General features: G+C 52.1%; 3 protein-coding genes across 6 annotated transcripts; 1 reads left to right on the forward strand and 2 right to left on the reverse strand.

The window, feature by feature from the left end:
- Positions 1-213: 213 nt before the first annotated feature.
- On the reverse strand, positions 214-11575 carry TTC4 (tetratricopeptide repeat domain 4). Of its 4 annotated transcripts, none has more exons than XM_030494035.1 (10): positions 11466-11575; positions 11260-11377; positions 11008-11169; positions 10338-10415; positions 9430-9554; positions 9050-9136; positions 7942-8156; positions 6690-6771; positions 5498-5580; positions 214-3389 (listed from the first exon to the last, which is right to left on the reverse strand). In XM_030494035.1, the coding sequence occupies exons 1-10, from the start codon at positions 11538-11540 to the stop codon at positions 3359-3361; spliced, it is 1056 nt and encodes a 351-aa protein (XP_030349895.1). In that variant the 5' UTR covers positions 11541-11575; the 3' UTR covers positions 214-3358. The 4 variants fall into 4 exon arrangements, with proteins under 4 accessions (XP_030349895.1, XP_030349897.1, XP_030349894.1 ...); XM_030494034.1 differs by lacking the exon at positions 214-3389 and adding an exon at positions 3877-4550; XM_030494037.1 differs by lacking the exon at positions 6690-6771.
- A 1306-nt stretch (positions 11576-12881) lies between these two features.
- On the reverse strand, positions 12882-14274 carry PARS2 (prolyl-tRNA synthetase 2, mitochondrial). The gene has a single exon (XM_030494033.1). The coding sequence runs from the start codon at positions 14239-14241 to the stop codon at positions 12883-12885; it is 1359 nt and encodes a 452-aa protein (XP_030349893.1). The 5' UTR covers positions 14242-14274; the 3' UTR covers position 12882.
- Positions 14275-17825: 3551 nt separating this feature from the next.
- LEXM (lymphocyte expansion molecule) lies at positions 17826-24990 on the forward strand. Its single transcript, XM_030494038.1, has 10 exons — positions 17826-17864; positions 18194-18286; positions 18386-18499; positions 18580-18708; positions 18795-18935; positions 19354-19521; positions 19782-19910; positions 20641-20673; positions 23155-23285; positions 24807-24990. The coding sequence occupies exons 1-10, from the start codon at positions 17826-17828 to the stop codon at positions 24934-24936; spliced, it is 1107 nt and encodes a 368-aa protein (XP_030349898.1). The 3' UTR covers positions 24937-24990.
- Positions 24991-25414: the final 424 nt, after the last annotated feature.

Genomic DNA, 25414 nt, shown 5'->3' on the forward strand with positions numbered 1-25414 from the left:
TGCTTCTTGAGATGCTCCAGGAAAGCCACTGAAGCGCAGCAGGGGTGATGGTGGAGGTGCTGCTCACCAGTCACAGCCTGGGGTGAGTCTGCCCTCGGGCAGAGGCTGCTGAGAGCCCCCTCTCAGGCTTCCCTGGGCCACACAGAGATAGGTTTCCCAATGGCACTGAGGTTTCTCAAGGGCTGGCTGCCTGCTGGGAGGGAATGAGCCCTTGGGCATGAAGAGCATTGGGCACAGCAGGTTTAACATGGCCCTGAGGCAGCAGCCGTGCCCTCTGGCCTCATCTGGCCAAGGTTAAACCTGGGCTCAAACTGAAATGGGAGATTTAGGTTGGATGTAAGGCAGAAGTTCTTCCCTGTGAGAGTGCTGAGGCGCTGGCACAGGGTGCCCAGAGGAGCTGTGGCTGCCCCATCCCTGGCAGTGTTCAAGGCCAGGTTGGACACAGGGGCTTGGAGCAACCTGCTCTAGTGGAAGGTGTCCCTGCCTGTGGCAGTGGGTTGGAACTGGATGAGCTTTAAGGTCCTTTCCAACACAAACCAGCCTGGGATTCTATGATCTTTGCTAGCAGAGCCCTGTGTGCTGAACCCCGAGCAAGGGTTTTTGCAGAGCTTAACCATGCACAAGCGATGGTGATGCCGTGCTTGTGGTAAGATGAAGTCGTGGGGGACCAGAAATGAACACAGGGTCTTTTCCAGGCACCCCGGGGTGTCTTCTCCCTCTCTACAACACCCAGTCCCTAAGAAGGTGCTTTGCCACCCGAATTCCCCACTGGGTTTATAAGCAGAAGGAGCTTCCTGCCCCTCTCCACTGGCCATAAACTCCCCATCTCTGCTGTATTTCTCATCATAAGCATCTCGGTGCAAGGCCTGGCGTGGCACTGCCCCGACCCCCCAGCTGCACTATCACCACAAGATAAAGTTGTCTCAAGCTGAACATGGTACAAAACATCCAATTTTTATAGAGCCCTCTTATCTCCCGAACTCGGAGCAATCCTGCCTCTTTATCACCGGGATGCGAGCCATCTTTTCTACTTATCGTTAGGAATGGCTGCTGGTTGATTAAGTGCAGGGAATGATGTATTCCCCTGAACATTAAACTTTAACTGACCTCTCCTTCTCTTTAAGTATTGTGCTTTCAATAGGGGCAGCCCTCATCCCGGCCTGGCTGGGTCCCTGGGGGCGCAGGGTGATGGAGCAGCAGTGACGTGGGGGTACGACAGGGAGCTGCAGTGGTGTGAAAGACATTGAGGTTTATGTGAACTGGGGAGGAAATCACAGTCCTGCAGCATCTGCTGGCATGGGGGATAGCAGGGTTGGGTGGTTTGAAGCATCCCTGGAGCACTGATCTCCAACTGCCTCATCCCACAGCCAGCTCCCAAGGAAGGAGGGACCTGCTAGTGGTGCACTAGAGCCTGTTGGGAGCACCCTGCCCTTACCAGAGCTTCCTGCTTGCCCTCCCCACCAACCGCATGGCTCTAGGGCCAGTTTAGCAATCAGTGGCTGTTCCTGTTTCCCTTAAAAAGACAGAAATCCCTGCAGGGTGTTATCCCTGCTCTGAACAACCCTCCTGGCTGCAGCTTCTTTGCATAAAACCACCCAGCTGCCTTTGTTCTCTTGGCTGTAATTCCTGCACGGAGGGAAATGATTTGGAAAGGCAGATCTGGAACTCTGGGACCATCAGTGCTCCATGCTGGCTGCCTACAGCACCCATCACTGCCCTCCTCCACAGGATAATGCAGGGAACAAAGCCTCCACCAAAGGACCACGGCTGCCTTCTCTGGGTCCCTGCCATTGTGCCATGAAGAGGGCTGCTGGAGGATGGACGGGGCTTGGAGCAACCTGCTCTAGTGGAAGGTGTCCTTGCCTGTGGCAGAGGGCTGGAACTGGGTGAGCTTTAAGGTCCCTTCCAACCCAAACCAGTCTGGGATTCTATGGAGTGGGGAAGCACCCTGGAAATGCTATGAAGCTTTCAGTAAAGAAAACACTGTGAAGACAGCAGAGGATTTACAGCACTCCAGGTAGGATCCAAGCACCTTCTGCAGTACATGATGCTGCCAGAGATGGTTTCAAGGACCTGATTTTATAGGTCCCTAAATAAACACATGAAATTGATATATGAAATCACAGTGTGTATTTATCTGTTTTGCAGGGGGAGTGGGATGTAATTAGATGGCAGCATCTCTCTCAAGGCTATCCCCTGCTGTAACTCATGCCCTGAGGCGGCTGGCCGAGGGGAGGAGGAGGGATGAAGCAGGCAGCACAACTGATGGGCTGCTCCCAGAGCTTTGTTTTAATTAATTTCCAGAGAGCTCTTTGTAGCAGAGCAGGCAGCTCCTGCAAAGCCTCTTTCCACCCGCTGCTGCCCTTGCTCGCATGCTTGTGCCTGCAGGGGTCTGGGGCAGTGGGGTGAGCCTGGGAACTGGCCAGGCCCTGAGGGGTTTTGGTTAAAGAGTGCAGAAACTTGCTGGTTTTAAACAGATGATTTCTCCCTGACCAAGAGGCCTCACCTGGTTTTACTCTCCACCTCCTGCCAATGCAGATCTAAGTGACCTTTGTGGCTGGTGGGTTGTGGTCCATGCACAGCGCTGTGTGTTCCCACTCCAATGGTAGGTCTAATGGGGCTTTGAGCTAGGACCTACCCCTTGTAGGGTTTGTGGTGGGCAGCTGCCTCCCCTGCCTCACCTATGGCTTCATCTGGAGCGAGGCCAGAGGAGGCCACAGAGATGCTGCGAGGGCTGGAGCAGCTCTGCTCTGGAACCAGGCTGAGAGAGCTGGGCTGGGGCAGCCTGGAGAAGAGAAGGCGCCTGAAGGGGAGACCTTAGAGCAGCTCCAGTGCCTAAAGGGGCTCCAGGAAACCTGGAGAGGGGCTTTGGACAAGGGCCTGTACGGACAGGACAAGGGGAATGGCTTTAACCTGCCAGAGGGGAGATTGAGATGAGCTCTTGGGCAGAAGTTCTTCCTTGTGAGGGTGCTGAGGCGCTGGCACAGGGTGCCCAGAGAAGCTGTGGCTGCCCCATCCCTGGCAGTGTTCAAGGCCAGGTTGGACACAGGGGCTTGGAGCAACCTGCTCTAGTGGAAGGTGTCCCTGCCCGTGGCAGGGGGTTGGAACTGGATGAGCTTTAAGGTCCTTTCCAACACAAACCAGTCTGGGATTCATCCAGAGCAAGCTCTTCCCCTACTACTTCCCTATCAGCCCCACTTGTGCCTTCCTCAACCTGACTCTATTTGCCATGTACCACCCCAGCAAACTGCTCAGTGATGAACAAACAACCCAGGTAGCCTCTTGCTTTAAAACACAAGCTGGCTGTAGCCCAGATCCCTTCCTCTGTAGGGTCCTGTTCTGCTCCACTGCAGCTGGTTCACAAACGATGACGAGGTCCACACATGGCTCTGGTTAAAAGAAACGAGCAGCGAGCCCTGTAAGAGGGGCTCGGGGAGAAACTTGAGCTTTGGAGATTACATTTCAGCATCCTCAGGTGGAGATACTTTTACTGTATTTGTGCATGGTGCAGAAATTTAGGAAGAGCAAAATGGAAATGCTTTCTTTAGAGCTGTCTCAAGCCAGCCTCCATGATCTAATCAGAAGCGTTCACAGCTGAACAGCTTTCTAATGCCCTGTGCACTACCTGTGCCTAAAACTGCAGCTTATTTCTGCAGTCACAGATTGCAGAGGAGAAAGAAAAGCAGGATTCAGCATTTAAAGTAATTCTAAAAGCTAATACAGGAGCACAGAAGGCCCTGTATGCTGGCTGTACCAGTTAGTGTAATGGATAAGGCTGCTGTGTTTGGGTTTAGACTTACTGTTTGTCATTCTCTTGTAGTTTTTCCTGAGGTGAGAAGAATTATTGTCTCACTTATTAGGCAGAAGCCAGCCTACTTAAAAATAGACATGTTTATTTCCAGGTGCTGCAGGACAAGGGCTAAGGTAGCAAAAGGGTCAGTAAGACACACCGCTCGGAACAAAGAGCTCTGCTTTACCCTGCCCAGCAGCAGAGCCAAGCGGTGAAGAAACAGCATCTGCTTAATCCCAGGCAGGAATGTGACTGTGTCCACCCTGCAGGAATCTCCCTAGATCACTGCTGCTAAGCCCCAGCAACTACAGCCCACCTCCAAGGCAATCCATGATTTTCCACAGGTAAGGAAGTGCATTCCCAGCTGCTGTTGCTTCAGCTGCAGCCAGTGCTTGGCACTGCTTCAGGTTTGTTTCAAAACCACACGCAGCCTATCACAGAGGAGACCTTCTGCAAGCCAGCTGGATGTCTTATTAAACAAATAATCCCCTCTTGTAAGCCCTTCACTCTCCTGTGCTGCTTTCCTGGAAGTTCCCCCCTGTGCCAAGATTATTTCTCCCCTGAATTGTGCAAGGTAGTTATGTTCAAGCAGGAGTTTGTGGTCTGGGATAACCAACAGCAGCCTCCTGCAGAGGATTCCTCTCGTTTCATCCTCGCTTGCTATAGTCGATGCACCTTCTTGCCAGAGAAGTACTTCTTGGAGTAAGGAGAACCCTTTACAAACACCAAGACTGTTGGAGTCCCAGCTTTTACAAAATACCTGCAAAGATTAAAAGGACCCTTTGGCTTCCTTGTAGCTGGCCAAGTGTCATGCAAAGTGAGCGACTTCCACTCAGCTCAGTAAAGCCTGATCTCCCAAAGGCCAACGACAAGCTTTTGTGCTGATTAGCAGAGCCTGTTGGAGCCAGGGCTACGCACATCCAAAGAGGAGTGTTCTATGAATCCATTCTTCTCCCAACAGCTATTTCTAATTAAACCAGACGTTACTCTCCCTATGGAAGGAGGTTGCTTTTGCAACTGCCCTTACAGCCTGAAATCAGAGGGTTTATGCACGCTGTGGAGCTTTATGGAGTGACAGCTCAGACACAGCCCGCAGCAGTGGACATGGAGCTCCGCTCCCACTGTGACAGACCAAGCCAGTTGTGCAGCAGGCTTCCTCCAGCTAGCTGCAAGATGGTGCAAGTTAACAGCACAGCCTTTACAACAACTTTTTGGCTGCACAAACAGCAAATTCTTCTCTCTAAATAAGTGCAGAACACTCTAAAGCCAGTGAAGCTGTGCTGCATGCTGGGCTGGGGGCTGCTCACACAGCATTATTAACAGTGAGAGCATTGTTAACCTTCAACACACTCTCTTTATATGATGCTGCTATTTTTTTCCCTAAAGTAGCACTGTGTAGATGGGATCTGAAACAGCCCTTTTGTGCTGCTGCTTGTGTATAGCCCAACTCCCATTCCCATCTCCATCCAGCCCTGGAAGGACTTATTCTTGTTTTGGGGGAACAAAATATTTAAGATGCTGAAGCCAGGCACAAAATCCATGCGCTCCCATTGCTTTATACCTTCAAGAGTCAGGACTAATAAATCAGAGAAGATTGGGACTATTAGAGTCCAAGATTTAGGACTATTAAATGAGAGAACAAACTGCACTTAGAGCCCAAACCTCATACTTTCTGCTCTCTCTGGACAGGAACAGGCATAGCCTTACCTCTCGTGCTGCAGCACTTGTAGCAACGTGTGTTCTGGGTTCAGCTTGTACATTTCTGCTCTTTCTTCATCTTCAAAATAAAGCTGAAAAATATTTTGGAGGGTTATGAAATACCTAAGGCACATGAAAGCAAACTATTAAGCTGTTGGAAGTCCGGTAACAACACACCATGTATCAACTGGAGGTTTATCAAACTTCTGTAGCTTGGACCAACTGTGTCGGATGCAAACTTCAATGTAGAAACTGGTCTGTGTAAATTCCAAGTCTTCCCTGTATAAACCAGCTTAGCTCCTTACAGCAGTGGCAGCAGGAAGGCAAAATACACTGGCAATCCAAATCTACAGGTTGCTTTTTATCAGGTGAAATGCAGCAATGGTATGAGCTAAACCCAGTAGGTTTAAAGATATTTGAACAAAATGAAGTAGATTTAAGAGATTCAAATCCAGCCACATGTGCCTTAGACTGTACATATGACACCAAAGTGGAAAAATAAAAAGTAAACATCTGTATCCTCTGTGTACAGTTTCTGAAAAGCTCCCAAACCCTGCTGCAGCCACAGCCAACTCTCCACCTTGGCTACCCCACCTTTGCTGAAAGTCTTAATAGACATAGAATCATAGAATGGTTTGGGTTGGAAAGGACCTTAAGATCATCCAGTTCCAACCCCCTGCCATGGGCAGGGACACCTCACACTAGACCATGTCAAGGCTCTGTCCTACCTGACCTTGGACACTGTATCATCTTGATGGGATTAAGTACTTAAGCACCTCCAGTTAGTTCTGAAAATAACCTGTTTTTTTAAACAATATTTTCTCACTTGTATTGAGCAACTTCACAACACAGTTTACAGGACAGGCAGCCTACCAGTCTGATGGTCTAAATCTTAACGATCAGTGAGTGCAAAGATGGGAATCTAAGCAGTACCCATAAATACGTTCTATCAAGTACAATGTGAGTGGAAGACAAAAGAACTTCCATTTTCATTAAAGAATTCTGCGTCCATGTCAGCACATGTGGGAAACGTTTGAGTTCGTAAGTGAATGTAGCTCTCCAGGTCCTTATTTCACATCCATGTATTGCGAACAGGTAATGCCATTGCTCCGATACACTCAAAGCTGTGTATTTTCTCACTCCAGGAAACACAAAACACAACAGAACAACCTTGAAACAGAAGGAAAGTCAAAGTCCTCACCTCGAGATTGCTGGGAAGGTATTTTCTTTCTAAATCCCAAGGAGGTAACTCCGCAAACATCACCATTAGGTGATCAATAAACCTAAAAGCCAAAACACACTTGGCCAGCTTAGACAAAGTGGTCAGCTTCAATAATGTGTACAGTTGCATTTGAAGAATGGTAGAAATACATTAGCAGATTAGACAATAGATTGAAAGTAAGTTTAGATCACTAATAGTTTCTTCCCTTCAAACTCACTGCTCTCCCAGTGAGACCAAGGCCTTGCTGTAACTCATGCTATTGGATTCAAACTTGAGTAGTGCAACAACAAATTACTTTTAACTTTTCATTTTCACACTGAAAAAGATGTCAAAATAAACACCCTCAGTTTTGTCCAAAATTGATTTTCCTTCTACATGCTCCTATCAGCACCACACTTCACCAGATGAGAGTGCTGAGAATACGCCTGTGTGCTAGAGGCTTGTTTAGTTTGGTACTTTAGGAGTGTTGGTGGCCAATTTGTTCCCATTTTCACTTCCTTTGGTCACGCAAAGGTGTAGTGAACACTACCATATAAGACCCACAACCTTACTAACCTGCTTGCACTGGAATTTTAAGTCCTAAGCTTAGTAGATCCGAGGAATACATATCTCTCCACAGAGAAAAAAACCCCAAAGCTACAAACTTCACGTCTGTTTAACACTGCAAGCTCAGAAATTGAAGTTAACATCAAGACAAGTGGAATTCCCACCTTACCAGTCACTTATAGTCTGAAAGGTCTGCAGCACTTCAGCCAGGCCTGCTGTAAGTCCCAGGGAAAACTATGGGGTCACTGGTGGTTATGAGAGATCCCTTTTGGAAGCTTTTTATATTTAATTCTCCTTCTGAGACCCAGTATTTGGAGGGCTTCAATACAGCACCTTAATGAACCTCAGGCATGCAGGTGGGTTTTACCAGCCACTGCTCTCAGCTTGCACTGCAAACCCCTTTATCACACTGGCTAAATATGACTTATTTCTTTGAGCTATAAATTTATGTAATGTTGAGATTTTGCCCATTGTATTTTAAAGCACCATTTGTAAATCACAGAATATTCAGGCTGGAAAGGACCTCAGGAGGTCATCTAGTGCCACCTCCTGCTCCAAAGCAGGGTCAGCTATGAGATTAGAAACCTGGAACTACTTCATTAGCATGGCAGTGTTTCACTTGCTGTCTGTTCTCATCTTTTCAAACATCTCCTTCATGCAAGAGTGCTGCTGACAGTGCACTTACCTGGAGTTCTCATGGAAAGCCACAGTGAAGTCTGTCTGCTCGTGCTCAGGGTACAGAAAGAGGACAGGCCAGTTCAGGTTGCCATCAGCATCTAAGTGCACTTTTGCCCCTGTGGCGTTGTCAGAGTGGAACCCATCTAAGGATATCTCAGCCAGGCCATCTGATATTTCCTCTTCTTCATTTGAAGGCTCAAGAACCAGCTTGATATTTCTTTCCTGGAAGGAAGGAAAGACAAGAGAACTCCTCAAACAACCGAAAACCAAACAGGTATGGTGGGGAGACTAAGAGTGAAACATTAGCAGTCAGCAAAAAGACAAAACATGTCATTCATATAAGTCAGCTCTTAAACGTGCCATCGAAAGCTTTCCTACAGTATCAGACTCGAGTGATTGGTCTTCCCAGTAGAATTCACAACCTCAGCCAGACACCCAGGCTCCTCATAAAACAGATGAGGAGAGGTGGGAATCCAGAGAAACCTGCATGCTGAGAGAATAGCCTGAGAAAACATCGGGAAAGGGATGCATCTGAAATCCTGTTCTTTGGGATCCCCCAGGGCGTAACTTCAGGGCGAAACTACATGCACCAGCTCCCGAGAACATCCACTCTTTCAAGAGTGCTGAATAAAGTTCACTCTTTTCTTTGGAAAGACAACTGCAGAAGAGGAGATCTGACTTTATATAATAACCCAAAATATTTTAACATAGCCCAAACATTTGCTGAGGAAGGAGAGGATCAAGTATTTTCTTTCTCTGCTCTACCAGATGGTTATCTTCTACCCTTCCACTGAAGTAATGCCCATCAACAGCAAAGAAAGCAAGGTTCACTGGGCCAGTGTAGTGCTACAGCCCAGCAGCCAGAACACTCTCTTGGATGCTCAGTCCATCTCCTAACACTGCGTTTGTATTTTGCATTACTTGTTACCTGAAATATGGAAACCTGGGAGCTGGGGCTAGAGCCACACAGATAAGGAGAATCATGTTTTTAACTCAGTCTTTTGGCTCTAGCCCTCAAAAGCCTATGTACTAGAACAACATCTTAGAGACAAATAAGAGAGCTCTTAAAAAAAACAAACCAAACCACACAAAACCACCCCCCCTCACCGACCCACCTTTATTGCTGCAAGCAAAATTTCCTTTTCACACTGTTCCTTCTTCTCCATCACCTTTGCTTTCCTTGCATCCCGCTCCTGAGCTCGCTACATGTAAGAAAAGGTTGCACCATGGTCACACACAGCAAGTCTATGCCCATCACTGCTCTACCCTGCCAATGAGTGGAGAAATCAGATCTCCAGAAGGGTGTCCCCCCTTTCTTTCTCCTGCATACACTATGTGGAACATACACTATGTGGAACCACCACTCAGTTTTATTTGGGGATATTAAACTACACAGAAAGTTGTTTAGAGCACTCTTCAACCAAGGATCCCAAAGTGCTTCTTGACACAAAGTAGGTGACAAGCATTGTAGGCACCAGACTGCCTTAATACTTACCTTTAACTTGTCAGCTTTAGCTCTCACTTCCACAAGCTTTTTCTCTTTTGAATCTATTTGCAAGCCCTTCTCACACCATGCTATTGCTTCAGAGAAATTCTTTAGCTCCAAGTGACAGAGGGCTCCTGGAAGGATTAAGATTTAAGTTTCCAGTATAGGAGTCAGTATACAACTACTACACAAAGTGGTGGTTATAAAGACAGCTTTAGCCCTAATGATTTCAAGATGCACACACAGCAGCACATGTACGTGTCATGTTCAACTGTAGGCTTCCAGCAGCTCAGCTGAGAATAAAATCTAATGTATTTCAATAGTTTTTGTATCATTTGCTTATTTACTCACAGAAATCAGCAGAATGATGCTAGAAGTGTCTGTTACAAGCAAAATGTTATCATTATAATTAATATTTCAGTATTTGTTTCATAAGGAAAAATAAAGTGGCAATTTCCATGGAATGAGAAATGCTGGGGGGAAAAAAGTAATCAAACCCCAAAAACTAGTGTTGTGGTAAGCAACAAAAGTTACGCTGTACTCTACAGAAACTGGTCCAAGACCTTTTTGACAGATATAGCAGGTGAAGAGCACAGAGCAAAAGGACAGTGTTTTGACTGAAAATCCAAAGCAAAACACAGAGCTCTGTTTCGGGGACACACAGCAGTAATAAAACAAGCGAAGAGATCTCTTAAGGAAAACTGCTTTACTTTTCTGAAATGAATGCTGTCCTGAAACAGCGTGATGCACACTCATAGTAAATTAAGGTTATTTAACACAGAAACACGCAGTGAAACAAAGCAACATCTAACAGTCTGTCCCAGGGCTTGAATAGTAACAGCATAAAATAAGTAAAGCTAACACGTGCAAAGCTGTGTGGAAACTGTGTTCCTTGTCCCCCATGCTTTAAGTCTTACCTCTTATAATTGCTTTGAGGTGGGTGGGCTTTAGCTTTGTTGCTTGGATGGCATCATTAAGAGCAGAACGGTAGTTACCTACAAACCAAACACAACTGCTCAGAACCCTTCGTTGGTATTTAAAACCCATCCAGATCCCAAGGTGACAAAACAGCTTATGCAGAGACTCTGTAATTCACTCTTTCTACAATCATTGTGAGGAGAGTGGAGGAAGAAAGAGCAAACAAAGAGCAAGAAGTGAAAGGACGCAGAAATCAATCATACAGGGAAGAGGCAAGTGACATGACTGTGAGCAAAAACCATCTCCCAACTTGGCCAAAAGGCCAAGAACACCTTCCCTGCTGTGCAGTTGCTGTTGGTAGGATGAGTAGTAGCTTGAGGAGGACACGGTCAGGAAAGAGGAATAAAATGTGTTGCTCCAACAGATTTTTAGGGTCAGGGCATCCCCCTGTAAGTTCCAATCACTTTGTGAACCTGTTCAGCATTAGCCCTACCACAAGGGATACAATACCAGACCTTTTGGTCACCAACACAAGTGGGCTAATCAGTGCCATCAACATTGGAAGCAGCCGGCACTGCAGTGACCATGCACTGATGGAGCTCACATGGGACACGTGGAAGCAACCCCGGACCAGCCCTGCCCGAGGCAGGATGGCGTGTGTCCCCTTACCCAGGTAGAACTGTACAGCCCCCCGGTTTGTGTGCAGCACGGCGTTCATCTCCGGGTCCTCGCACTTCTTTTTCAGCCCCTCGGTGTAGGCAATGACAGCTTTCTCGTACTCCTTCTCCCTGAAGTACTCGTTCCCTTCGTTCCTGTACATCCTGGCCAGCTCTGCAGGGAGTAAAGAGCGGGGACAGGGCCTGAGCGGGGCCGCAGCGCCCCCCGAGCCCGGCACAGCGCCCGCCCGGCCGCGCTGCCCACCTGCGGGGCCCTGCTCCTCGTCGAAGAGCAGGGACTGCAGACACGCCAGGTCGGGCTGCCGCGCCGCGTCGATCTCGGCCGGGCACTGCTTCATGAACATGGGGATGGACTCCAGCTCCTGCGGGGCGGACACACACACACACACACGTCAGCCCTCAGCGCGGCCCGGCTCCCGGCGCCCCGCTGCCCCGGCCCCGCCGCCTCACCTGCTCCCACGTGTCGGGGTGCAGCCCGCCCCGGTACCGCGGCCCCGCGCCGCCGTCCGCGCCCGGCTCCGCCATGATGCTGCCGCTAAAGCCCGCCCCGCGCCTCCCGACCGACCCGCCTCTGGCCCGGCCCCCGCGGCTGCAAACCCGGCCCCAGCCCCTCAGCCCGGCCCCGGAGCCCTCAAACCCGGCCCCGGCCCGTCAGGGTGGGAGATAAGGAGGCTCAGGGGGGACCTTATCGCTCTCTACAACCACCTGACAGGAGGATGGAGCGAGGTGGGGTCGGTCTCTGCTCCCAAGGAACAAGGGATGGGACAGGAGGAAACAGCCTCAAGCTGCACCAGGGGAGGTTTAGATGGAGATGAGGAACAATTCCTTCCCCAGTGGGTGCTCAGGCATTGGAACAGGCTGCCCAGGGCAGGGCTGGAGTCACCGTCCTGGACGTATTTAAAGGATGTGTAGACAAGGCACTTCGGGACATGGGTTAGTGGTGGCCTTGGCAGTGCTGGGGAATTATTGACTTGATGAGCTTAAAGGTCTTTTCCAACATGGTTGACTCTGATTTTGCCAGCAGCACGTTGCAGTGGGCACATACAGCCAGGATATCATCACCCCACAGGCCAGGGGTACTTACAGCTTATAAGGAACAACATGGCCTGGACGTTTTTACCCCCAGGCTTTGTAGGTCTCTAAACTTCATGTTTCCTTGGTATTACTATTATTATTATTATTATTTTGGTTGGTTGTTTTTTTTCTCCCTGTCAAAGATCTTCAACCACTCTGAGGCTTCATCCCCAAACCCACACTGTCCCCATCCACGCCTGGCAGACCCAGGTTGTCTCACCAACCAGACCTGCAGGACTGGGATGTGGATCCTTGACACCATTCTTCACCCCAATTCCTGCACATTTGCAGCACTATAGCATTTTCAAACTGAACAAGGCTCTAGCATTCACTGTTTTGCTTTAATTAAGATTAACCTCCACCTTCACAGAACCTGTGTGTCTCCAAAGAGAAGACACAAACAGGGGAAAGGCGCCTTCCTTCCTCTCCTTCTTACAATCCCTCATGCTGAGAAAGAACTCAGCACCTGAAAAGAGAGAGGAAAGCTCTCCTCCTGTGTGCCACAGCCAGGCAGAGAGGGGCTGACCCTGCCAGTGCTGCCACAGCCACACCAGGCCATATGCACTGGTAAAAGCAGCTCGAGAGCCTGTAGCCAAGAGGGAGAAATGTCCCCAGCCCCACTGGGGAGCATGGGCTCAACCCCACCATGGTTACAGGACACTGTGGCTGGCTCTGTTGTGAGCTGGATTTGGCTCCATGCACCCAGAGCCATCGCTGACAACCTGCATGTCCTTGCAAAGGCTGTTCAGAGAGACTTCATGCAGCAACGCTGAGAGATTCAGAGACGGGGAATTTAAGGGACTTGCACTTTACTCAGCAACTCAATGACACCTTCCTTGCTGAGGAACAAAACCTCACCGGAGTTCTGATTCCAGACCTCAAAGACCGGGGGATCCTCGCAAACCCTCTTCCCAGCTATGACCACAAAGGGATAACCCAGCTTGTTGGCATCCTTCAGCCTCTTGCCGATGGTCAGCTGTGTCCTGTCATCCAGCACCGAGTCCCCAGCGAGGTGGGGCAGCACTTCGGCCACGTCGTCGTACACCCGCTCCAGCAGCGCGGCGCCCTCCTCCTCCTCCTCCCTGCTGCCTCTCTTCGGGGGGATGAAGCAGAGCTGGTAGGGAGCGATGAGGCTCGGCCATCGGATGCTGTCCTCTGTGGAGAGCACCTCGATGGAGGCCGCCAGGATGCGAGTGATGCCCAGGCCATAGCAACCCATTTCTGCCAGCTGAGGTTTGTTCTCTGGGGAGTAGAAGACAGCGTTGGAGACCGAGGAGTACTTGGTGCCCAGGTAAAACGTGTGCCCCACTTCGATCCCTCTCCTCTGGGTGAGCTTCTCCCCGCACGTGGGGCAGGATGTTTGCTCCCCATTCAGCGTCTCCACGTTGGCTGCAAAATGTCCTTCAGGGCACAGCACCAGCCTGTCCTCGCCGATGTCCGCCGGCAGCTGGAACTCATGGGACATGGAGCCACCGATGTTGCCCGCAGCTGCCTGCACTTTGACGAAAGGCAGTCCCAGACGGCCAAGGAGGCGGCAGTAGGCACCGCACACCTCGTCGTAGGTGCGCCGAGCCGCCTCCTCGGAGGCGTCGAAGGTGTACATGTCCTTCATGTAGAACTCCCGGCCGCGCAGCAAGCCGAACCGCGGCTTGGGCTCATCCCGAAACTTCCTGCTCACCTGGTACAGGCGCAGCGGGAGCTGCTTGTGGCTCAGGTTGCTCTGAGCGGCCACCAGCTCCGTCACCACCTCCTCGTGTGTGGGGCCAAGGCAGTAGCTCTTGCCGTGCCGGTCCCGCAGCCGGAACAGCTCGGTGCCCATCCGCTCCCAGCGCCCGCTAGCGCGCCACAGCTCCGCGGGGCTCAGGCTGGGCATGCTCAGCTTCTGCCCCGACACCTCCCGCATCTCCTCGTCCACCACCTTCACCAGCTTCTCCATGGCGCGCACGGCGGGCGGCAGGTAGTGGAAGCAGCCGGGGCTGGAGGGGTGGATGAGCCCCGCTTGCAGCATCAACCGCTGGCTGCGGCAGGAGGGCTCCCCCTCCGCCTCGCCGCCCGCCTGCAGGTTGAGGGGCTGGAAGAGCCGCGACAGCAGCAGCAGCCGCCCGGCCCGGGGCGCCGCTGGGACCCGCCACCGCCGCACCGCCGACCCCATGGCGGGACCCGGCCGGGGGGGCGCCCTCTCCCGTGGCGGGGATCCCGCCCGCCGCCGCCCGGAAGGCGGAAGTTAATGGGGGGAGCTCTATGGTTCGGACGGCGTGGCGGCGGGCGCCACCTGCCGGGCAGGAGTGTGTGTGATTCCCCCCCCCCGCCCCAGGTACCACTGGCCGCAGCATCCCGGTGGATGCATCGAGCTCCCGCGGAAGGGACAACGGGAAGCGGGCGCAGGCTGCCCTGGGGATGCTGCCGCTGGGGTTGGGTGGCCCCTGAGCCTCACAGCTCTGCTGGGGCTGGGAAGTGGGGGAGGCAGAGGACACTCCAGCTCCCTCCTGCCCAGCCGGGATGGGAGGCAGAGGTTAGGAGGGGTCTCAGCAGGCAGTCACAGGCAGGGGATGGAGGTGGATGGGCACTGGTGCCAGGGGCAGCAGCAGGGCTCACACAGGGATTTGTCTGTTGCTTGTTTTGATTAACAAGGTGTTAGAAAACTGAGAAGGTGCTGAGAGCTCATGGGAGAGACTCTGCTGCCACCCCAGCCACTCAGAGGGACCGTGACCACTTGTCCATCCTGCCCTTGGCAGAATCAACCTTCATAATCTCAAGAGCTTCGTCGCCTACAGCAGCAGCTTCAGCAGCTCCATCCTTCACCGATCAATCGTGGCTTTGCAGAGCTGGGTCACCTCCTGTGCGTGGTTGCAGCAGATCCCCACCAGCTCCTGCTCCAGGCCCTGCGATGGGAATTTCTCCTCCTCTTTCTCAACCCACTGCTCCGCCTCCTGCATCAGTGTTTCTGCCTTCAGCCTCATCTGACCAAGGAGCACGAGCAGTGTCTCCAGGAGGCACTGCAGGCTCTTGGTTGAGCCTGCTTGAAGCAGCTTTTCAGCCACACAGGCATCAACCAGAAGAGCTGCAGTTCGGGTATGGTATCACCCAGGACAAACTCTATGGCTTTGTCCAGGAGTTTCATCCACTAGGAACAGTTCTTGCACGGTGTCCACCCTCATGTAATAGTAACACGTAGTAAATAGAGGAGGACAAAATGGGGCTGTCAGGAGAAAACAGAGGCCAACATCTGCCTCTGAGCATGACATTCCCCATTGGGCTTTGGGGAGAGGAGAAACAGCCCTGTCCCATCTTAGCGTGTTCCAGATCTTGCAGATAATCTTCATGTGGTCTGGAGACCAGAGGAAACTCATCGGGTTGGGCCAAGTTGGTGGAATGGAATGGGTGCTCCCCTTCCAGGCTCAGTCTCAAGACACGGGGACAGTGTTCCCTGATGTGCTCAGAGGTTGAACCACTTGGCCATAAGAGCGCACCTAAGGACAGGCTGAGAAACCGAAAGCCTTTTCCTTAGGTCATTTTGGCTTTCTGTGGTCCAACCTGGCAGGCAGACATCGCCTGGCACCCAGTGACCACCTCCACACTGTTCAGTCTCCTGCCTCGACCTCAAAGGATGTTAAACATCTCTGAAGAGTGGTTGTAAGCACATATTGAAGTACTCCTCCGCTAGAGGAGATTTCACTTCACTGAGCCTCATTTTATGAGGAATTAAATAATCCTGTTTAAATACAAGGAAGCAAGAGTGAGTCCTTATTTTATTTTAAAATGGGATTTGAAGAAATCTTTGTGATTCTTCTATAATGGGAAATACTAATGCTAACTGTAACGTGTACCCACGTTTACAGGGGGCTGGAAATGGGCAAAACTAAGGGATTAAAGAGCACATTTTGATGTTCCTGGGTGATTTTTTGAGCATTAAAGTCATTAAATAGCTCAACCAGTTCTGTGAGATGATTCTGAGGGACCGGGGGAAGTCCCTCAGTGCCAGAGCCAGGATGTGACCCAGATTTCCTGGCTGCCAGGCGGCAATGTCCCTCCCAGACCCACTTGCCCTGGTTTTGTCAGGCAGTCTCTGCTCCCTGCGTGTTTCTCACAACCCAAAAACAGTGCCAAGCTGGCTGGGAGAAGCGCTGCCGCTGTCCTGGAGGCTGGAGGAGTGGGACAGGTCCCTGCAGGAGGGATCTGCCATACCCAGGGGCCAAGGAGACAAATAGCAGCCTGGTCTGTATCAGCACCAGTGTGGCAGCAGGGCCAGGGCAGTGACTGTCCCTTTGTGCTGGGCACTGGTGAGGCTGCACCTCGAATCCTGTGCTCAGTTCTGGGCCCCTCACTGCAAGAGAGACATTGAGGTGCTGGAGCGGGGCCAGAGAAGGGCACCGGAGCTGGTGCAGGGCCTGGAGCACAAGTGTGATGAGGAACGGCTGAGGGACCTGGGGGGGTTTAGTCTGGAGAAGAAAAGGCTCAGGGGGGACCTTATCCAACCCAGTTGACTCTATGCTTCTATGCTTCTATCACCTGTCAGAGCCAGAGAAGCAAAACCCATTTCCACCAGTGACTTACTGCCTGACGTGCTGATCAAAGGGACAAAACCATCTTGGATTGATTCTCTGAGCGGTGTTTTAACCAGGAGGGATTACAAGAGCCATGGTCTGTGGGGAAAGCTGATATCTGCTATTAAATCAGCAGGCAGGACTGGACGCTGGGTAGCTCGGGGGTTCGGTGCCTGAAAGCCTGTCTGTGCTCCTTATTTATTCCAGCTGTGCCGGAGGAATCTAATAAAGGCACTGCTGTCCCTGCAGCCTTTCACCACGCTGCTCGCCCGCTGCTTTGCTGGGGACTGATTTATGCCATCGGGGTCAAATGCGTGGCCTGAGAGGGGTATGTCCTGCACATGGTGGGACCGAGGGTCTTGGCTCATATATGGCGTCTCACCTCTTTGCCCTGAGGGCTTTCCAGGAGGAAAAACGCTGAGGATGGGGGGAAGATGAATGAAGGATCAAGCAGGCAAAGGCAGCTGCTTCAAAGCAGTCCCTGGTGCAGCAGCACTGGATTTAGCATTGTGCTAAAGCAATCGAGGGGTTACTCTCAGAGAAAAACCACTGCACTGAGGCATTGGAGGACTTGGTGACTTGTCAGAGCAGCGCCAGGGTCCTGCTGGAGGTGGGCAGCCTCTTCTGGTCTTCAACAGGATCCCAAACAGCCTGCAAGCATGGCTGGAACTGGGCAGCAAACCTTGCTCTCTGCACCAAACAGCAGCCCAGCGCCAGGGAACCGGCTTCCCCAGGCCTGGCTTGCTCTTGTCCGAAGCACCACGGGCATTAAGGGGGCTGCTGAGCCTCCCCTGAGAAGATCCTGGATATTCATCACCTTGCCCAGACCCACCAGTGCTCACAGACACAGCAAACACAGCTCCACAGAGGACATCTGTGCCAAGAGCACTGTTTTATTGCCCGAAGTGGAACTGAAAGGTTGGATTGTTGCTTTAAGAATGTATTTTTTAGCAGCTTAGAGACAATTTGTCCCTAAAAAGCCCTTTAAATGGTTGGATCCAGCCCGGAATATGTTCCTTTAGCCTGGTTAAAGGAACAAAAGGTTAGAAGCAGGATCCTGCCTTGGCCCTGCTGTCTGCCAGCCCGGGGGGGGACATTCTCTGTGTTACTGTGATTGCAGGTGCCACGGTGACGGCTGCCATGGCAAGTGTTGACACCATCCCTGCGGCTCCGGGGGACGAGAGCTGCCAGCATGGGGCCACAAGCACTCCTCGGGAGCATGGGCAGCCAGGTGAGGCCACCGGCCGGGCTTGCATGGATGCACGGGAAGAGCTGGACTTGTGGTGTAGGTGTTCTCACCTCCCACATTGCCTGTGCCTCCTGGGAAGCAGCTTCTTGCATGGGAATCTTTTGCACATGACGGTCTGGGACACAGCAGAGTGGAAGTGTGGGATGTGGGCTGCTCATCCCGGAGCTTGCTGGTGCTGAGCAAACACAGGGCATGGAGGATTGGGTGTGGAGCAGCACATTCCCATGTCCATCTCCACTAATCACCCCTCTTCACCTGGCTGCGGAGCCGTGGCTGGCTGAGCATGGGCTCAGCCTTGTGGTGTGTTGCAGGGGAAATCATCAGCCAGAGCAGAGCAGGGCCCCCGGCTCAGTCAGCTGCCCCATTTCCAGTTCAAGGAGATAATGAAGAGGCGCAAACGCCAGGTAAGAGCTGGGTTCACCCCCTCTTTGCTGGGGTTAACAGTGCAGGGAGCACAGCACTGCCCAGACTCATCCTCACCCTTCCCCGCTCTCCTCCTGCAGGATAGGCTGGGCCCAGGCACGTACAACATCAAGGACTTCCTGCAGGAGACACGTCCCACCAGCATCCGGGGGATCTGCGATACGAGGGATGAGCGGTTCAGGGATGCTCACAGGGTATGTCGTGCCCTGACACGGGATGTGCTGGGGACTTGGCTTTGGAGAACAAGCCCATGGCCACCTCATCTCTCCCACAGGACTGCTTCCCTGGCCCCGGCACATATGGGAACCCCTATATCCCGCTTGACGAGAGGGACAAGCGCTCTGCCAGCACAAAGGGGATGATGGACAGCAGGACAGCCAAGTGTGCGCCGATGGAAGCTGTGGCAAGTCCTGCCCCTTGCCCTGGGCACACGCTGGTGAGGTGGCTCTGTCCTATGGCTGAGTGCAGCCTTTCTCCCTGTGCCTGCAGGGCAGTGGCCTGGGACCTGGCACCTACAGCCTGCGGAGCAGCATCGGCCGGGGGCTGCAGCGGGCGGGCGGCCCCAGACCCTGCCAGCGTGTCTCAGGAGGGAGGCCGAAGCCCACCGGTGGTGGCTATCAACACTTGGAGGTGCATTGCCACAGGTCCAGCACATGGGTGGGGTTTCTCTGTGAGCTGCGGCATTGCTGACACGTAAGGATGGAGCAAGGCATATGCCAACGTCTGTCCTGCTTGGATTTTGCTGCTTGGCTTCCCCTGGGTCCTGGAGAAATATGTTCATGCACAGAGTCACAGAATGGTTTGGGTTGGAAGGGACCTCAAAGCTCATCCAGTTCCAACCCCCTGCCACGGGCAGGGACACCTTCCACTAGAGCAGGTTGCTCCAAGCCCCTGTGTCCAACCTGGCCTTGAACACTGCCAGGGATGGGGCAGCCGCAGCTTCCTTGGGCAGTGGCGAGCTGAGCTGTCACGGCACAGGAGGGATGGTGTGGACCAAGAGACCACCAGCAGCTGAGCTTCTTATGCTGCTCTCTTGTCCCAGCAGCAGCAGAAGAAAGGCACTGAGGTGATCACTGTCACTGTCAAGAGTTTCCTGGATGAGCTGATGTCAAATGAGAACAAGAAGAAAGGCTGCTTCAGCACCCTGCCCAGGGACCCGGGCTGCCCCATGGAGAGGATCTTCTGGTTCACACTCAGCCAGTGCCCGAGGAAGGTAGTCACTGGGAGCATGGGCATCAGCACCATGGTGTCACCAGCATCCCTGGTGGTGCAGCAGTTACCTGGGATGGGGATGCTTTATGGCCTGGGGGGATGGATGGATGGATGGATGGATGGATGGATGGATGGATGGATGGATGGGTGCATGGATGGATGGATGGGTGGGTGGATGGATGGATGGATGGACGGATGACTCTCCAACATTGTGCAGCTCTTTTTATGAGCAAACTGAAGCGTAACAGGTTTTCTTCTGCACAGAATGTGATGGGACCAGGCTCCTACAACCCAAAGCCCATTGAGAAATCAGCATACTACAGCCAGGCCCCATCCTGGTCAACTGCCAAGAGATTCGACAGAAATTTCTACCACCTCTTTACTGGGAATGAGGTGAGTGAATGGATGCAGCAGTAAGAGAGGGATGCAGGAAGAGTCAACAGTTGGGCTCTGAGCTTCCTCAGTGTGACCATCCCCAGTCCATTCCCAGCACCTTGGGAGAGGAGGAAACTCCTCTGAGGCAGAGTAAGGGGGTCTCTCCTCACCAGCTTCAGCCAGCTGAACATTAGGTGTGTCCTCTGAACAGAGCAGCGCCCCAGCAGAAGTCCCACATCAGGTGCCTGTCTGTGACAGAAGGGAGGTGACCTCAGGAGGTGCTTTTCTTTCCCCACCAATTATCAGGAAACCTGGGTGATGTGTCCAGATGCCCATCCTTTAGAGAGGAGATGGGTACTATTGTTCTTGCCTAGAACAGGTTGCTAAAGAATAAATGGTGAATAAAAGCATCCTACCAGGTCAAGGGAAAGGCGCTCCCATGTACTCAGCATCATGCTGAGCATTGAGCATGTGCTGCCCATAGGCAGGTGAGCTTGGCTGGTGCTGAGCAGAGGGGCAGGAGCTCCACAGCGGCCACATTATCTCTGCCTTCATCCTCAGGCCTTTGCCCTTTCCAAGGGGTGCTCAGACAACCCTTCCCATTAGTTTTGCTCTGCGTCAGCTGCAAGCAAATGGATGCACTTCGTGGTTGAAGGTAGCTGGGTTTGAGTCCTTTTAGGTGCCAGGAGCAACTTGTATCCTGCCAGAAAGTCATATTCTGCTGCTTGAAAGCCAGTTTTAACTCTAGCAGCATCAGCAGCATGTTACAGAGCCAGTGCAGGTAGGAGCCCTTCCCTTCATACTCATTCCTGGAGCTGTATTTCATCTTGGCAGCTTCCCCAGAGGGAACCAGAGTAAAACCTAAAGGCCTCAAAGCAGGCAGGGGAAAGCTTTAGTCTGAAATAGTCCACCTTGGCTAAGGACGAGGAGCAGGCTTCCACGTGGCTTCTCTCCTTTATCCAGCTGAGCAGGGAACAGACAACTTGAAAGAGGTCAAGGATGAAGACACAGAATCACGATGGTTAGGGTTGGAAAGGACCTTAAGATCACATCTTTGTGATCGTTAGGGAACTCACAGATTACATTCCAGTGGGGAGGTTGTGGCAGGGCAGCTGTTCACTACAGCTAGCAGTGAAGGTGACTGGTGAGCGTGCAGAGCTTACACACTTCTTTATGGGCTGCTGTGATGAGAAGAACTGCTTGTGAAGGGGCCTGGCCAGGCTAACACTGATTATAGCATCATAGAATCACAGAATGGTTTGGGTTGGAAAGGACCTGAAGATCATCTAGTTCCAACCCCCTGCCATGCATCTTCTCCTCCCTCCCCTGCAATATAGGCTGGGTTTGGTTAAGAGATGTCACATCATGTTCTACCAGTCACTGAGGAGTGATAGAACTGGTGCACAGGAGGATTTCCCAAACCTGGGGAACCTCAGGGAGCCGGGAGAGCTGCCAGGAGCTGGCGGCTTGCACCATGGCATCTGCTGGGACCTGGGCAGGGCAGCAGCAATGGCACCCCCGCACCTATAAAAGAAGCCCCCAGGGCACACCAGCGGGCCGGAGCTCCACCAACAGGGCGGGCAACCAGGGCGCGGTGCTGTGGTTGGCACCAGCTCGACCGGGAGCGCTGGTGCCCACCCAGCAGAAAGCCACGTCCTCTCCGAGCTCTGCACCCACCATGGGTGATGCTGCTGTCCCGGCAGAGCTCCGGTGGGAATGTGCTCCATGGTGCCAGGGTGTGCCTGTCTCTTGTGTCAGGACTGGAGGGCAGCACTGAACGCTCCTATGGGAAGTGCATGCAGGAGAGCAGCTCCTCTGCTTTGGGATAGAGCTCATAGAAGAGGAGGGTTGAGGAGTAGCAGGGAGTGAAAGATAAAGACACACTATTGGGATCACACCTTGCCTTCCCCGGGACAGGCCAACAGGAGGACAGGACACAAGACACGGAGGGTTCCCTGTCCTCTCTCCATCTGGATGAACATAGAGACTTAAGGGATAAGGGGGAATGGTGACATGTCTCCTCTGTGACCACCTCACCTGCCCAGGTGCCCTCCCATAAGAGCTATGAGGCTCTGCAAGTGGAACTGAACAAGGGCAATGGTTCATCTAGCTTGGAGGTGCAAAAACTGCTTCCATAAGGAAAAAAAAGATGGGTCATTGTCATAGGAGACTCCAGAGACTCTCCTCTGAAGGGAACAGAAGGCCCAATATGCAAACTGGACCCACTTAGTGAAGCCTGCTGCCTCCCTGGGGCCGGCGTTAAAGATGTGAGGAGAAGGCTTCCCACCCTGGTGTGGCTCTCAGGTTATTATCCAGTATTGATTTTTGAGATAGGCAGCTAGGAAGTTGCAACAAGAAGTCCAAGGGCAATCCAGAGAGACTTCAGGGCCTTGGGATGACTGGTTAAGGGATCAGAAAGCCAAGTAGTGTTCTCCTCTTTCATCCAGTTGCAGGGAATGATGAGGGAAGAAGCAGGAAGAGCCAGCAGACCAATACCTGGCTCTGAGCCTGGTGTCACCAGCAGGATTTTGGGGGATTTTTGATCATGGGTTGGTCTACACAGCACCAGGCCTGGGGGTGACAGGGTTCACCTGCCTGGAAGGGGGAGAAGGATCTTTGACAGCAGTCAGCAGGGCTCGTTGGAAGAGCTTTAAACTAGGTTTGAAGGGGAAAGGGATAAACCCAGGCTCACTAGAGATGAGTCTGGGGGAAGCACACCAGTGCTTGAGGGATGATGTGCTAGCGAGGTCCTTTGTTCTGCTGATTCAGTGGAGGTCGGGGATGGAGATCCATGTGGCAGCAAAGCCTCAAGGGTTACTGGTGTGTTAGAAACCATGGAAGCACCCAGGAGTGGTCACGTAGGAATTAGGGCTTCTCCCCCTAGAAAGATGGTGGGATCAACAGCCCAGCTGAAGTGCATCTGCATCAACGCATGGGCAACAAACAGGAGGAGCTGGAGCCTTTGCATCAGAAGGGTTGTCAAGCACTGGAACAGGCTGCACAGTGATATGGTGGAGTCACCATCCCTGGAGGGATTTGAAAGACGTGTAGATGAGGCCCTCAGTGACATGGTTTAGTGGTGGGTTTGGCAGTGCTGGGGAACGGTTGGACTCCATGATCTTAAAGGTCCAACCTAAATGATTCTGTGACCCTATGATTTTTTGCAACTGAAGGCCTGGCCATGCGCAGGCACTACCTGGTTTTGCCCCACTCCCCTACACTGCCTGTGGATGGGGAAGCTCATGAGATCTTTTCCTTCCAGAACCCTGTAGGTGTTGGTCGCTATGACACCTCCAAGCATGAAAAATACCCTCAGAAGATGAGATACCAGTCCCTGTACCAGTGTGATGCCCAGCGGTACCTGAGCAACCTGAAGCGGGATGCCTACTTGCTGTAAGTCTGACAGACAAGGGGGCTGTAAGTGGTTTCACGCTGGCTGACAGGTAAATGATCTTGAGCAGCTCTGGGGAGACTCTCAGACACTACAACTGATGTGAGATGGGAGGATCATGTAGTTAAATCATGGATTGGGACTGGGAAACACTCACCAGCCCCACCACAGGGTCCATCTGTGGACAGGGAGGTTGGTGCTGCACTTCTCCCCTCCCTTTGTGCTTCCTCATTGCATAAGGGTTTGGGGAGGGTTAAAGAACTGGCTCTTGAAGCACTTGAGAGATGCTGAGGTGGTTGTTGTATCTTGTGAAATGCAGTTTGCCTGCAGCAGAGGTGTAGGCTAGTAGTTTTCATTGAGTTAGAGGAGGCAGCCTGGGAAGGACCTGGGAGGTGGATGGATAATTAAGCTGTCTGGACTCATTCCCAGTGCAGGCACTGGACTGCTCAACAGCCCTGAACAGAAATCACCTTCTCAGGCTGTGCCTTGGTTTCCCCATGGGAGGAGGGAAGATAACACAGCTCACTTGCACCACAAAGGGCTTTGAAACTGCTAGTGTGAAACCCCTGTGAAGCAGTTAGGAAGGATACTAATGAGAGACCTCAGGGTAGCCCTCTGCTCTCACCTTTGCTTGTGGCCAAGATCAGCAAGCTGCTGTGGTGGCACTATGGGCTGGCAGCTCTGCAAAGGTCTTTCTTCATCTCCAGAGAGTAGTTAGAAATCGGTCTTGTCCGAATATAACTCGTCAGCTTTCAGTGGGGCAGCCCAAAATGAGCTGTCCTGTGATGGAGAATGGAATCTAGCTTTCAGTATTGCCCAGCTTTGTTAATCTTGCAGTAGGAATAAATGAATATATGAACAATGAACAGGACTTCGAATTCAAACGCATCTCTGATCAAACAGCTCCAGAATCACTCTTCAAGTTACATCAAGTTACAGCTGTGCTTTTAAGGGAGTAGCCAGGCTTTTGAGAGCTCTGTTCACCTCTGTGCTCATTAAGACTAATGAATCACAGACTGGTTTGGGTTGGAAGGGACCTTAAAGCTCATCCAGCTCCAACCCCCTGCCATAGGCAGGGACACCTTCCACTAGAGCAGGTTGCTCCAAGCCCCTGTGTCCAACCTGGCCTTGAACACTGCCAGAGATGGGGCAGCCACAGCTTCTCTGGGCACCCTGTGCCAGCGCCTCAGCACCCTCACAGGGAAGAACTTCTGCCTAAGAGCTCATCTCAATCTCCCCTTTGGCAGGTTAAAGCCATTCCCCTTGTCCTGTCCCTACAGGCCCTTGCCCAAAGCCCCTCTCCAGGTTTCCTGTAGCCCCTTTAGGCACTGGAGCTGCTCTAAGGTCTCCCCTTCAGGAGCCTTCTCTTCTCCAGGCTGCCCCAGCCCAGCTCTCTCAGCCTGGCTCCAGAGCAGAGCTGCTCCAGCCCTCGCAGCAGCTCCGTGGCCTCCTCTGGACTCAAGATTAATAAGGTTAATCTGGCCAATGATTTGAACCCACTGAGTCACATCTTCTTTTCACAGTGAGCGGCTCAAGCCTGTTGCTAAAACCAACTGGTGTGATTTGATTTCTGCTCCTCGTTGTCCAGATACCTCTGAAGAAATCACTTTTCCAAAAGTAAGATGGTGCTGGAAAGCCCAAATCAGTGAGTAAACAGCTGACATGGCAGCAGAGGAGACAGGGTAGACAAAAACGCTTACAGCATGTTGGCACACAAGTCAAGAGATGGGAAACAACTCAAGTTTTGCCCTGTGCTAATAAAACACTCCATCAACAGCCTTTTCTGTTGAGTGATTATTTCCACCCCCAGGTCCACCAGCACAATCCAATGGAGAGCTGTGGCTGCAAATGCACTACTACAGAGTAGCAGAGCAGTAACTCCAGCCCTTACTAACTGCCTGCATACCTGTCCTGTGCTGCCTTTAAAGTTGCTGTGTGCAAGGACCTTCATCCCAAGCTGCAACGTGCAGCTTCACTCGAATTAACAATGCAGAGGTTTTATAGAGTCATGGAATGGTTTGCATTGGAAGGGACCTTAAAGCTCATCCAGTTCCAACCCCCTGCCACGGGCAGGGACACCTTCCACTAGAGCAGGTTGCTCCAAGCCCCTGTGTCCAACCTGGCTTGAACA

This window comes from Strigops habroptila, chromosome 8 (genome assembly GCF_004027225.2).
Source record: "Strigops habroptila isolate Jane chromosome 8, bStrHab1.2.pri, whole genome shotgun sequence".
Taxonomy (NCBI): domain Eukaryota; kingdom Metazoa; phylum Chordata; class Aves; order Psittaciformes; family Psittacidae; genus Strigops; species Strigops habroptila.

What these genes read in the sequence shown, in the direction of transcription:
- TTC4 (XM_030494034.1), bottom strand. Translation starts at nt 11,540, where the DNA reads ATGGCGGAGCCGGGCGCGGACGGCGGCGCGGGGCCGCGGTACCGGGGC. An exon ending in CGAGGAGCAGGGCCCCGCAG is followed by an intron (nt 11,170 to 11,259) that starts GTGGGCAGCGCG and finishes TACTCCCTGCAG; the next exon opens with AGCTGGCCAGGATGTACAGG. An exon ending in ACCTTCCCAGCAATCTCGAG is followed by an intron (nt 5,581 to 6,689) that starts GTGAGGACTTTG and finishes AATATTTTTCAG; the next exon opens with CTTTATTTTGAAGATGAAGA.
- PARS2 (XM_030494033.1), bottom strand. Translation starts at nt 14,241, where the DNA reads ATGGGGTCGGCGGTGCGGCGGTGGCGGGTCCCAGCGGCGCCCCGGGCC.
- LEXM (XM_030494038.1), top strand. Translation starts at nt 17,826, where the DNA reads ATGGGGCCACAAGCACTCCTCGGGAGCATGGGCAGCCAG. An exon ending in ACCTCTTTACTGGGAATGAG is followed by an intron (nt 19,911 to 20,640) that starts GTGAGTGAATGG and finishes TTTTAACTCTAG; the next exon opens with CAGCATCAGCAGCATGTTAC. An exon ending in AAGCGGGATGCCTACTTGCT is followed by an intron (nt 23,286 to 24,806) that starts GTAAGTCTGACA and finishes TTCTTTTCACAG; the next exon opens with TGAGCGGCTCAAGCCTGTTG.